Source organism: Ooceraea biroi, chromosome 6, assembly GCF_003672135.1.
Source record: "Ooceraea biroi isolate clonal line C1 chromosome 6, Obir_v5.4, whole genome shotgun sequence".
NCBI classification, from domain to species: domain Eukaryota; kingdom Metazoa; phylum Arthropoda; class Insecta; order Hymenoptera; family Formicidae; genus Ooceraea; species Ooceraea biroi.
In genome coordinates this window covers 3441981-3454945 of record NC_039511.1, presented here as the reverse complement: position 1 = coordinate 3454945, position 12965 = coordinate 3441981, and the positions used below count along the sequence as shown (strand labels likewise).

The 12965-nt window shown below is 47.8% G+C and overlaps 2 protein-coding genes across 2 annotated transcripts in view; one reads left to right on the top strand and one right to left on the bottom strand.

Moving 5' to 3' along the window:
• LOC105284071 overlaps positions 1-10508 on the top strand; it is a 26473-nt gene extending 15965 nt beyond the window's left edge. The window contains exons 3-5 of the mRNA XM_011347308.3: positions 7170-7274; positions 7747-8213; positions 8569-10508. Coding sequence (XP_011345610.1) covers positions 7170-7274; positions 7747-8213; positions 8569-9355 — 1359 coding nt within the window. The 3' untranslated portion in view covers positions 9356-10508. The remainder of the gene's footprint in view (positions 1-7169; positions 7275-7746; positions 8214-8568) is intronic.
• Positions 10265-12965, bottom strand: LOC105284070. Its single transcript, XM_011347307.2, has 2 exons — positions 11255-12965; positions 10265-11170 (listed from the first exon to the last, which is right to left on the bottom strand). The coding sequence occupies exons 1-2, from the start codon at positions 11886-11888 to the stop codon at positions 11148-11150; spliced, it is 657 nt and encodes a 218-aa protein (XP_011345609.2). The 5' UTR covers positions 11889-12965; the 3' UTR covers positions 10265-11147.

Here is a 12965-nt window from a genome sequence, read left to right as displayed (position 1 = left end):
GAATGGAAATCCCGCAAAAAGAGAGAAAGACAGAAAGAGAAACGACGAATCATCCCGGATTATCGAAGATAAATCGATGGGAATTTCCAGCTCCGCAGGGAATGAACTCCCGCGTTGTAATCGATCTTAATTTACCCATTTTTTTTTCTCTTCTCCGCGAAGTCGTTGCACCGCGTGGAAGTGAAAATTGCGCTTAGAAAACTTAGTTGCGCGCGCGCGGCACTAATCGCGCCGTCACGCTTCATATGCAGCTGCCGCTCCGCAGAAGACACGCAGAAGGGATAATAACCCCGAAGAGCACGAGCGCACTCGTGCGACGCTGCTGGCCGCCTCGCAGGAGAATTCACGCCGTGTCGTGAGTCACCGATTTGTATGCGACTCTCGTAACGCCGGCGCTACAGCTCATTGTCCGCGGAAATCGCGTTGTACGCGGATGTGATCCTCGAGGCTTTCGGGATTTCGGCACCGGGCAATGTCCATCGCCGATCGCTGAATACCGCGACGTAAGTCGCATCGCGGGGTCGCCAGGAGGGAACGCGCGCCGTTGCAACCGTCTAACTGTACAAGTTGCGGTGTTTGATGTACGCGCGCGCACGCCGATCCCCCGGCGATTTGATGAACTCGACGGAAATCGTCTTAATTTTTGCCGGGCAGCTGGCTGGACCGGTGGAGCAGGGTGGACGGAGGGCGGAGGGTGAAAACGCGCGACGAGCCGACGCGGCTGCAAAATGGCGCCCGGACTCGGCGCCTATTTTCGGCGCATTCCAGCTGAACGGGTGGAGAAGCCGCAACCCGCAGACGATGTTTCGCTGCGAGGAATCGTTCATCTTGTTGGAATGCCGGCAGCCTACCCTGCCCGTTCTCCCCGCGGTCCGCCGACTCTCTTGTTCGGCTTCTCCCATTTCCTCCCCCGTTCTATCGTTTTCGCGGCGCCCCCTCGTCGTCGTTTTCCCGCGATGATCGAGTGACATTCGTTGGAAAAACGATCATGAAGGCGATAGCTCTTCAGGGTATAATTCCATGAATCATCAGTTGCTGCTTGAGATACGTGAGTGGACAAAGAAGCTTTCAGCTCTCTCGATGCCAGCTTGATATTGACTCGTTGAAGAAGCGACAAATTGCCGCCGGAATCCTATAAATAGATCTGCACCCTCAACGCTCGTTTTTCTTACTGAAATAACGCAGAATATTTGTATAGTTGCATGCGTGAAAATGTCAACTCTTCGCGTGTTTCTCTCGTACTGCTGAAAATTTGAGCAGAACGCTTGTACCAAAAAAAAGAAAAAAACAAATCCAGAATATATTATTCCAATTGCAAGCTATTACCTGACATCGAGAGATGCTTTTAAGAACCATATTTATTTTCGTTTCTTTCATCGTTTTTAATAAGAACAAGTCTTGAAAGTATCAATCACTGGTTTCCCGTACATCGTATCAAGATCGAAGATAATGGCTCGCTGAAGAGCAGTCCGTTGGTTACTTGGACGGAAATCATTACAAAGTAGATGGATTAATTATATCCCGCTCCACACTTGACAATAACTCTTCCTGGGGGGATAATGAGAGATCCGAACGGGTCATAATTGCGCGGCGGATGTCGATCTTCAGGTGAAAATAATCATTAATGCAGACAATGGAAAAGCGATTTGTGTCGTAGCTTAGATGCTCTCACGGCGAAAGCCAAAGACGCGAGAAGAAAAAAGCGGCGAATGCGTATCAGAAGCAATTGTAACACGTAGAATTTATTTCACGCGAGCGCAATTCCATTTAGTTTTGCATTTTACTTTCTCGCTACTCGTAGAATCTACTTTCAATTTTCTTGGAAGCCGAAAGGGCGTCTATTTCTGCACGCTTTACAGCTGTCGTCTCACCGTGTAGGTATGCATAAAATCTGATGTGAATGTGTTTTATAATTTTATCGAGCTGACAATGAACAGTCGCTGGATCAGTTTGGGGTTTTACGTGCCTCACCTATCGCATGCGACGTTAATTTATTGCATCGCGCGCGAATTGCCGTCGAGTAAGAAACGTTTCTATTCTGAGAGCCGTACGCTTCGGCTTTTAATCGCGCGATTGTCTCCGCGCAATCTTTATCTCGCACGCGATCGCGTATTATTCGCAAATCCCCATTCATACTTTCCTGCCTCGAGGTCATCATGGGTTAACGACTGCCGACATCGTCGTCGCGAGCTCGTTCTCGATGCTGTCTAGAAACCGTTTCGTACGGTACCGAAGTTTTTTCTCATTAGTCTCGTCTCATTCTTCGCGTCCGGGAAGATTCACGCCGATTCGCGCGGGCACAGTTGCGATTCCAAGTGCCTTTTTCGAAATTACCGTGCACGCAGGAAACCTGCTTCCGCGAAAATTATAGACCGGGCAGAACGTCTCCACCGTAACACGTCATGATGATCATAACTGGATGGGACTTTCATGACTATCCTAGCATATCTCGCGCTCATGATCGACGTGATGTCACATGCTGCACGACATCGCAGAAATACGGTGCTGATTAAGTTACCAATAGATCTCCCCGGGCGAGCAAGCCTCGGGTAACGCGCGTCCGATTTTCAATCCCGCGTTTAATTAGAATCAACAACGTTATTAAACGCAAGACTAATGCACCTACGAGTGGTACGTGAACGCGAGGCGGCGTCCGTACTCGGGTCTCGCTCGGGGCCCCGTGCAAAATGAATGGATTAAGTGGATCGCGATAGATCGTTACGGGCGAATCGTCGAATGCCGTGGTCTTACGCGGCCGTTGCTCGGAACAGGTCGCAGCCGCAATATTTACGACCGCGGCGAACGAGTCCGCAACTCCACTCGCGCGCGAGTTAATCTCGAAGGATGCCTGGATCGCGCGCGGAGGATCCACCTTTCTTTCCCTCCGCTTCTTGCTCGTATAGGAATCCGCATCCCTCGAGCATCCCGAGGGCAGAGCTTTCTCACACACAAGCGTCGGACGCAAAAAGAATTAAGCTCCCTCCGGAGGCCGCGCGCGTTCCGCGCTTTTAGTGTTCGGCTTTTAGCGGCGGAGGAACGGGAACGCGCAATTTCACTCCGATTCCAATAACAGCCGCACGAAATTAAGAATTAATCCGCACGAAGGCTATCGCCGCGTAATTCGCATCGTCTATTACGCGGGAAGCCTTCCCCTTTACGTGATCTGGTACGTGTAACGATTACGTCGATCGGCGTTACGGCGCTTCATCAGCTTCTTTCCCACGTATCCCGGCAAATGCCAGGCATCCAAGGATGCGAGCGGTGGCTCGGGGAACAACGAAAAATCCGTCCTGGATCCGTTCTAGGCGTGCGCTCCGCTCGCCACGTACTTACACGGCCGTGCACTTTGGCGCGCGCGTAAAATGCAAGTGGAACAGTCTCGCGGCGGCGGTGCGCTTTTCCCTAAATAACGAGCGGCCGAGAAATATAGCGTAAGCGGCTCGCTTCCTCCGCACGCAGCGTATAAATTACAGATTAATCTCTGTGCAATCGGGAACGAACATCTGCGCCCCGACGCGTGCGATAAATACTCCGCACTGCTGTCAGTATATATATATGTGTATGTAATTTTACATATTGTCTCTCTTTCTCTGTCATGTGAAAATCTCCCACGTAAGGTGAAACTCGGCGTTACGTTCTGAACGACGAGTGCCCGATACTTCCACGCACGATTCTCACGGTGCCGGACAAGATTAATTTTCCGAACGGTCAGAGGAAAATGCGATTTCGATTTGCGTAACGCGAGTGCATTTCTCGCGTTTCTTTCGCGTGGGTCGCGGAGCCGTCTTGCTGCTCGCAGGAACAAGTGAAAGGAGCGGTCTCGAGCAATTCGAGCGTCACCTCATCCGTACGCGAGATAAGGAGTGATCCGAAGAAACGCAACTACACCCGTCTTAATGAAATTTAATTAAATTTAATGAACTTGAGAAAAAACTGGTGAGACTGATGTGCTCGTGGTTTCATAATGGAGAACAGTGCTAATTAAAGCCTTCTCTTCTCAGACGCGGAAAATTCGATAGAAATTTCTTTTATCTGAAAATCCAAGATCATATCAGGTGTCAAAGAAATTTGTTTCGTACAAAATCTCGTTTGTAAATAAAATATTCTTTCCTGACGCGTTCAACGACAATTGTGAATATTTCTTTACGAAAAAATACTTCCAATTAGAAAACTGAAATATTCTCTACAAGTCGTTTTTGATCATCTCAGAAAGACGAAGGTGCAAGGAAGATATAACATTCATGCAAAAGTCTCGGATGAGTCTGACAAACCCCTGACATTGACGTTGAACTATTTAAGGAACGGGACAAACATTGAACAATGGGACATCCGATGTCGTCGCTAATGACAGTTGTATTTCGATTTCTACTCTGTCGTCCTTTGTAGATGTGAACAGGGAACTCTGCAGGGAACACGACGCGAAAGACCTCTTCTCGGCATTTCCATACAATGGCGGGAAAAAGACGCTATGTATTGCGAGATATCCGGTGATGGCCTCTGGATGATAAGGAGGCCAGGACGAAGGATGTCGAAAGAAAGAACTATACGTCCACGAGAATCGCGTCTGGATCAGATTTTCGCGACGCCGACGCGTCGCAAGCGCGCGAGGATCGCGTCTGGTTTGCGCAAAAAAAAAAACGAAAAACTGTCGAACGTTAAAACGATATCCGCTATTGCAGGGTAGCAGGTGCTGTAGCGAACGGAAGCGGAATCGGCACAAAAAGGCCTGCTCGCCTAGGAACGAGCCGATTCGCGAGAATTGGCGCGACCGCACGCGCTAAGCCGGAATTATAAAGCCTCGCAATCCGCGCGAATGGACGCGTTCGCCTTGCATTTTTCCCTAATCGATATTACCTCCGTTACTCGCCGCGAGTGTCCAAGGGTGCGTACGCGCGTGTGCGTGCGTGTATGTTTACGGAAAGCTGAAATTTTCAGCGGCAGTGGCGGCGGCGGCCGAGCGGATGGGGTCACGCATGGTCGCTCGGCCTGAACAGTCCACCGACTGAATACTATCGTGACGTCACTCGCTACGGTCACTGCCTGAATTATTCAGTATTCCTTCGTTTCTACTCGTTCAGCGATGCCGTACGCGCAATCTCGTATGAAAGTTTGTTTTTACGCACGCGGTGCCGCGTTTTGCCAGACTGGAGGGTGGTATCCCGGTATTTTACCGGTCCCGCCGACAGAGACCTTCGCTGAGACGAAAGAGAACCGCATCCGTGTCCCTCGGTATGTTCCCTCGCCGCAAAATATTCGGGATTATAAACCTGCACCCGGAGACCTGTTGTCGGACCGTTTCTGCTCGAGCAGAAACATCGCGACGATGCTGCTCGGTAGGCACGAGCGCGAATTCCGAAAGCGATGGACTCCATTTCAGGATGCAATATCGAGGGCGATCCCCTAACGAGCTCTTCGAGATCCCCGAAGGACGGCCACGGCCTCCGTTAATAACTACAACGATCCTCCGGTGCGGCGATAGCTATCGAAATTAGATAGAAAATTGCCTTCCCGTCTTATTCGAGTTCGGCCGAGGGTTTCATTAAATTCTTTGAGAGATGCGGAATCGATAGATCCGTTGGATGCTATCTCGTCGCGGCTCTCGGCCGGCAACTCCGCCGCGGGTATCGACCGATCGATTAACCGCCGATGGAAAACAGGAACGCGCGCGCGGGGAGGGATGAAATGATAGGATCTACGAATCAATGCCGGGATATTCTTTCGCGGCGCCGCGCAGGAAGACCAGACATAACTCTCCTCGTGGTCGTTCAAACGCCCACGGAAAGCATGGAAAATGAAGCGCGCTTCATTAAATCCATTCCTTGTTCCCCGCCGACTTTTCTCGTGACCTTTTCTCGGTGCCCGGTTCTGATTTATGGACGGTCTCTCCGCCCGCTCTCTCACCGTCATCCATCCCGCGCTCCACTGGAAAGTCGACAACATTATTCGCAGGCCACAATGTCCCACGCCGAGAATATCCAGTCGGTTAAGGTTGCGTAACAACGTGGCGCGGATAATGAATCGCCGTTTCATCGGGCATTAACGATGCCCGTCGCTGCGCGCCGTCGCGGTGCGATTTTCTCCCCTTGCGGAAGATCGGCGTGGCCTTATTGATATAACGCATTTCTGAAAACGGGAAAATCGGGGGAACGAGGTTTGTAGGCCTATGCCGATTACGATTGAATTCGATTAATTAACCGGCGCATTAACCGGCGCGAATATTACCGCGGCGGCCGCATTACATAGCTCGTTTAACGGAGAGCGTTTTAAAAGTCGTCATTACGGCACCGGACGTGTTATTAATCGGCGCAAGTGCACCGCGCAATTATCCGGAATAGCGTAAAATTCGTAATAACACGCTCGTGCCACCTTGGTAGCGTCCTGTGATTAATTACGGTAGCCCATCGACGCCCGCGGTCTCCGCTGCTGTCTCGTTATTCCGTCGAGCCGTTATCTCGCGAGACACGTGGGGACCCCGTGCGCTAACGTGAGATCTCGCACCGAGAAGCATCCTCGTTAGGATCGCGATTTCGGAGAAGCAGCAACCATTAGCTCGGCAACTCGCCCGTGTCTTCCATCTCTCTCTTTCTCTTTCTCTCGTTTCTACTCTCTACTCCCCGAGCACATAGTTACTAGCATAGAAACGCGAGTTTTTGCCAGTAAAGTAAGGTGGAATGCGCGGCGAGGCAACGGCAACGGATCCATAAAATCCGCTGGCGCTCCTTGCTCCTGAGTTCGGATCCAGCAGCTGCCGGCTGCACGCGCAACGAGATGAGAAAGGAGACGTTGGAGGAAAAGAAGGCATTGTCGGAAGAAAGGCCGCGGAAGGAAATCCACGCGAACACGCCTCCGACGACCCGCGGTCGTCAGGTATCTTCTATTTGCGGGGATGCGCCGTCGGGGAATTTCGGAACTTTGCGAAAGTGCTCCCGCCGAGAGAAAAGCTTCCGCGAAAAACGGAAAAATTTCCTTAGATATAATTTCTCCTTTCTCTTGGTTAATGGAGTGTACAGACTTCCTGGTTTCCCTAAAACTATTCCTATGTACGTGTTGTGCCTCCTTGATTTCTTAAGAATCAAACGGCGGACGCGACATGACGATATCAATAACAATCGGGGATCTAAGATATCAGAGAGCACGAGTATGACACGGCCTCGCTTTTTTCGTTGCAGCAATGCCAGCTGCTGAAGAAGGAAAACCGGAGGCTGCAGAGCGCCTTCCTGCAGAACGTCTTTCTTCAGGCGCGAGTCGACACGCTCCAGTGGCAGGTCAAACAGGTTCGTACTCGCGCGGATACTTGAAAATCTGCAAGGGAAGAAGAGGCGACCGATAAGGTGGCCAACCGGTTTACCTCGCTCCGGTTACTCGGTATCGCGCCACGTAACAACCGGTCGGCATACACTCGGCTAGTTTTCCCCCTCGATGAACCGCGCGATTTTCGTTGACCCGATTTTTCCCTGCTCGTCCATCATCATTCTACTGAGTGAACTCGCGTGCACGCATCTATGCCTCGAGTCGCCATTAATTTTAAACCCGCTACATCAACCTGTTCGTATTTTCTTCCCTCCGTCCTTTTGCACTACCGTATCTTGTATTAACGAGCCTCGCGTATTCATAATATTCACGACAGGCAATTTCGCAAATCAAGCTACTTGTCGACCGATAACATCACGTTTCTCGCGCGGGAAATAAAGAATCAACACCAGATGATAGCATGAATGGAAAAGTTGACATCCTACTCGTTTGCAGGTCGAGTCGAACCGGCAGATGTATCGCTCGACGATGGAACAGGTCGCTCATTTTCTGGGCCGGGCGCACAGGAGCCTCGAGATCCTTCACGCCAAGGAAAACGCCAAGGACAAGAGACGCGTGCCGCGTAGTCGCAGCGTGCACACGGTGGTGCACGCGGACCCGTCGCCGAGTCGCGGCACCGCGACGCCGTCGTCCACCTCGTCGACGATGTCCTCGCCGTTTACGCGCGCCAAATCGGTCACGCAGATCGGATCGCCAGGCGCTACCTGCTTCCGCGAGTTCACCTGGTCGGTTCTGCGGAGGAACGACCCGGTGCACTGCACGTCGCCACGTGCCAAGCCGCCGCAGGATCGCAGCAAAACGAGTGACGTTGCGAACGATAACGTCGCTTATCGAGAACCGAAGCAGCCAGAACTGAACCCGGACGAAATACCGCCGGAGAAGCTGTCGCAGGAGGCGTTTAGGTATGTGGCAAGAAGTTTCAAACACTCATCCATGCCCCGTTCCTTGTCCTTTCCATTTTTAATGATCAGTTTATCATCGATTATTGCGTCGGCGGTAAATCATGTTAATATCAGTAAATCATACTTTCCATCGCTACAAGATTAGTATAATAAAACTGTTGATATAAGTATATGAGCTCTGGAAGTTGACATTTCGAAATCAGAATTTTTAAAAATTGAATTTGTCTACACTTGTCCATATATAATTGTTTTTGTCCACCTGAATGCCAGTCAAGTTTTTCAAAATTTTCATTTCGAGGTGCCAACTTGACAGAGCTGAGTATATATATTAAATCGGAGAAACACGCTTCTGCAGGTTGCTGAGGACTGTTGAGTCTTTGCTGTCGATGCGAGAGCCCGATCTGGCGAGAGTGACTTCGGTCGAAGATAACGGTTCCTGTCCTTCCCCGATACCGGATCATCATCGTCATCATGACCTGTCCCTCTCCCTGCCGAGCGGCAACTTTGCCAATTCAACGACCTTGCAAGAGGCCGCGGCGTATGCTGGATGCGCCGGTCGCGGGAACGAATCGAGTAACGGTCAACCGGGCGACAGCCGATCGCCCAGTCTCGTCAAGCCGTCCGTCGCCGAGCTTGCGCGGAACTTGCAGGCCTTCGTACCGGGCGTGAGAAGATCACCCGACACCGCATCCTGGAACTCGAATAGCAGTAAGACGACCGAGGACGAGGACGCCATCGCGCTTGCCGCATCATCGTCTAACGGGGCCACGACAACCGGCACTCCGACCTCGACGCTGGGAAGAGCCGCGAGGCGGCTGGAAAAACGGGAAGAGAAGCTTGGGAAGACCAAAGTGAAACCGGCCAGCAGTCCGGTGAGCAGCGCCGAAGGCGAGAGCGGATTCTTCTCGATCAGCTCCTTCCAGGAAATCGGCCTGCCCTCATCCTCGTCAGCCCTGCCGATCACGCCCGTCAAGGGCTGTCACACCGAGGTCGGCCTGCCAGAGGTGCCCCTTGACAAGGCCAGACATCGACGGTGGTCCTCGACGCCGGCGGAGATCCAGGCGCTCTTCAAGCAGCATCGCGCGAGCTTCGGTGGCACGCCGCAAACCGCCGGCGAGGCCGTGAGCGTCTGCTGGGTTTGAAGCGCGCGAGCGCACGTCGAACCTGATCCCACCGCAAACGATCGCTCACGGTCTCCGCCGGGCATCTGTAATCGCAGATTACAGATTGCCCGCGAGCTTGAGCAAAACACGATCGATTTTCAAGAACGATACTTAGGTAGGCCGATAGGGAACGTTCGGTATGTAAGCGGTGATCGTCTGTAAATAATTTCCCACAGAGTCGCGCGCGGTTCTCCTCCGTCGCGTTTCCTGCGTGACGCGGCCATTTGATAAGTGTAGAAGCTGAATAATAACATACTTTCGACAGTTTGCACAATCTCAGCCATATCTGCCGTAGCTTCGCGAACTCCGTGCGTATCAGTATCGATGAAACTTTGCCCGTCTGAACACGCGCGAGCGCCACGATTGTCGGTGACCTTGTATATTGCAATTCTGACGTGAAGAAGGCCTGGCATGGAAGTGCTTTCTGCGATCAACAATCTATTACATCATCATTGAACAACTAATTAGTCGCTATTTAGAAAATCAAATGTCATTGGACTCTGGAATGAATATGACCTAGTTTTTGAACGTAAAAAAGTAATTTTATTAATTTATGCCGCTACTGCGATAGTTTAGATTAAAAGAGATTAGCGTAATTCGATTTATTAAACGCAACAGTCTAGATTTGAAAGAATATCTGAAGTATGTATAGGAGACACGAGGTATGCCGCGCTACCATAATCGATGTATTTGACTTTAAATGCAAATGCTTTTAAAGTTGGCAGGAGATGAACCTACGCTTCGTACTGCATAATTTTATATCGTTTTATTTCTATGATTCCTTCATACGTATTAGTATATTTTCAAGATATTTTCAATTCGCGATTTTCCACCTGTTTAAATTGAAATTGTTATGCTCTCATATGGTACTACCTAGTGTGAGTTTAGTTCATGGTGCGACATTTAATTTTTCTCATCTGTTGACAGACTGATTGACGGACAAAATTGCAACTATTTGCTCTATTTTATTTCATGCGGGCAACGTATCTCTTAATAATGTAATAAAATAGCATGATTTGAAACTTTGTAATTTTAGAATTTACAACGTCGCTACGCATACGTATTTCTCATTGTGCGTATAATTTGTCATTTTCTTTCGTAATTATATAATAAAACTAAATGTCTTACATGCAAATATGTCTTGATTCTAAATCCATTTTCTACTTTTTCTTGCTCGCTTTCCCACAAATTTTCCTCTTATCATTATACTTGGATACAGCTATTATTTTATATGTGAAAAATATATATTTATGAAATGCCTCTATGAAGCAATTCTTATTATAACTGTAAAATATATTAAAAAATGGGCACATGAAAATGCGTAAAAAACATTATTACTTGTACAATTTCATCCTTTACTCCGCCAATGTATAATTTTAAAAGAATAAATATTCTTCAGATTTATGATAAATTCTGATAATACAGTCACAAATTACTATATGAATGCTAGTTATAAATATTAATGTTACTACTCTATAAATTTTATTCTATATATATAATTGTTTTTTTTTTATTAAAACAAAATATAAATACATATGGCGCTGGAAACTAGCCCATATTGCCCGCTCTTTACAAATAAAAAAAAAACAAAAACATTTCTTAAACTCTTAAGAAAGACATGAGTGATATGAACTCTTAACCTCTCGCACATATGTTGTATAACAATAACCACCTCAATAACTATGAAATTCAAAGATTATCGAAGAATACAAAACTCATTCAGTACACAACCATATCATTACTTATAAATTCCTTTGCATAAGTCTCATTATTAGACTGCGATTTTAATCGTTCCTAGAAAGTTAGTTAACGCTGTAATAGCACCTAAGTTCATTGTATATAAAATTTGCTCAATACTATAAGGACTATAAAACTTATGCCTCTTTAACTCCCTGAGGAGCTGTTGTCTTTCATCATCGAATAGAAAACATTGCCAACAAACATGATTCGCTGTTTGATTGTAAACATTACACAAACATAACGGAGAATCAACTATGTGGTGATTAAATAAGCTTTGATTTAGAGAAGTATGTCCGGAACGCAGCCTATTGATTATAACTATTTGTCTTCTATCTAAGTGTACATCGTGAAACCACGGTTTTCTGGTATTACTATAAAACATATCACAGTATTTCATCCCCTTACTCCTATCTTCCCTTCTAACATAATTATCAAGGTCAGAGAACATTTTTTCTTTCCAATGCGCTTTTATATCTTGTGCTGGTATAAGCAAGTCGGTATCTGTACCCGTTCTAATTGCATTCTTCGCCAACGTGTCCGCTAGTTCGTTATACTGTATGCCGACATGAGCAGGTATCCAGTAAATTGTGACCTGTCTGCCATTTTGTAACAGATTTTGTACTAAATTAATTATTTCTCTAATTAAATAAGATCTATTACTTAAAAGATTAAACGATAAAATTGCTTGTAACACGCTAAGAGAATCTGAAAAAACCGAAATCGTTTTGACTTCCGTTGATTGGGCATGTCTAAGGGCACAACAAATGGCCATCGCCTCACAAGTAAAAATTTACGCTAAATTACTCGTTCTATATTTGCAACTTCTAATGTATAATTGTATACAATTAAAGCGACTACTGCCATCTAGAGGAAGAACAGAAACCTACGAACGGCAACCAGATACACACGTGTGTGACTGAATGGATTTATCATTCGATAGGTGCTCCGACTATCTTATCTATGAATCCATAGATCTAACGAGCTAATACGCCAAGTGCCTTTCATTTACGTTGATAAAATGATAGCTCTTAAACGAGATAAATCACCAGAATTGTCTTTACAAGTTGCTTTCTAAATACTCAGACTACCATAAATCGACATCTTAGCACGCAATAGCTAAATTCAATCGCAATACAGTCGTAAATCAGTTTCCTTCAACCAATGGTTTAAACTTTTGTCGAGTCGTCTGCTATAATTCCTTAACACTTTATATTGCTCTAACAAGACGTTAATTTAAATCAAAGTCCCCATCATTATTATCAACCAACAATTGGCGGCATTACGATAATCAAAAGCGAAGAGTTGGTTGACAAGTCCTGATTGTCCAATTATTTGCAACACAGCAGTGTATTTAAAACGCAACGTGAATCCGATCGTACAATAATTCATGCGAAGGTAACGTAGCTAGAGATGACTCTTCATTCACGACCTATTGATTAAAATATCAACTCCGCCGAAGGAGTCGTTCGGAGTTCGTCGATGGAACCGTGGAAACCCAGACCCGACCCCGACATCCGCAAACACGTACGCGTAGAAAGGTCCACTTTATCAGAGAGCCGGTCACCAAACCAGCTCAATACTCGGCGCGTATCTCGAATGCCGCCTACACGACACATTCGAGCCGCGTCGCTTCCGATGTCACGGAGCACCGCTGCGTTTTTACGAGCGTTCTCCACCGCGATAACGCCTCGTAATCATCCAGATAGCCGGTTGCCGGTTACTCGATTACAGTCGCTACGAGTACCGCACGAAGCGGGACGGGACCGAGACGAGGGTGGACCGGAGACCCAGTTCGAGCGATCGAACGCGATTCGGCGCCGGTCGACGTCGGGTTTCTTGGCGCGATGCG

Bases quoted from the DNA above. Each gene is read 5' to 3' on its own strand.
- LOC105284070 (XM_011347307.2), bottom strand. From the start codon at position 11,888: ATGGCCATTTGTTGTGCCCTTAGACATGCCCAATCAACGGAAGTCAAA. The intron at 11,171-11,254 runs ATAAGTTTTATA...CTAACTTTCTAG, and splicing joins CCTCAGGGAGTTAAAGAGGC to GAACGATTAAAATCGCAGTC.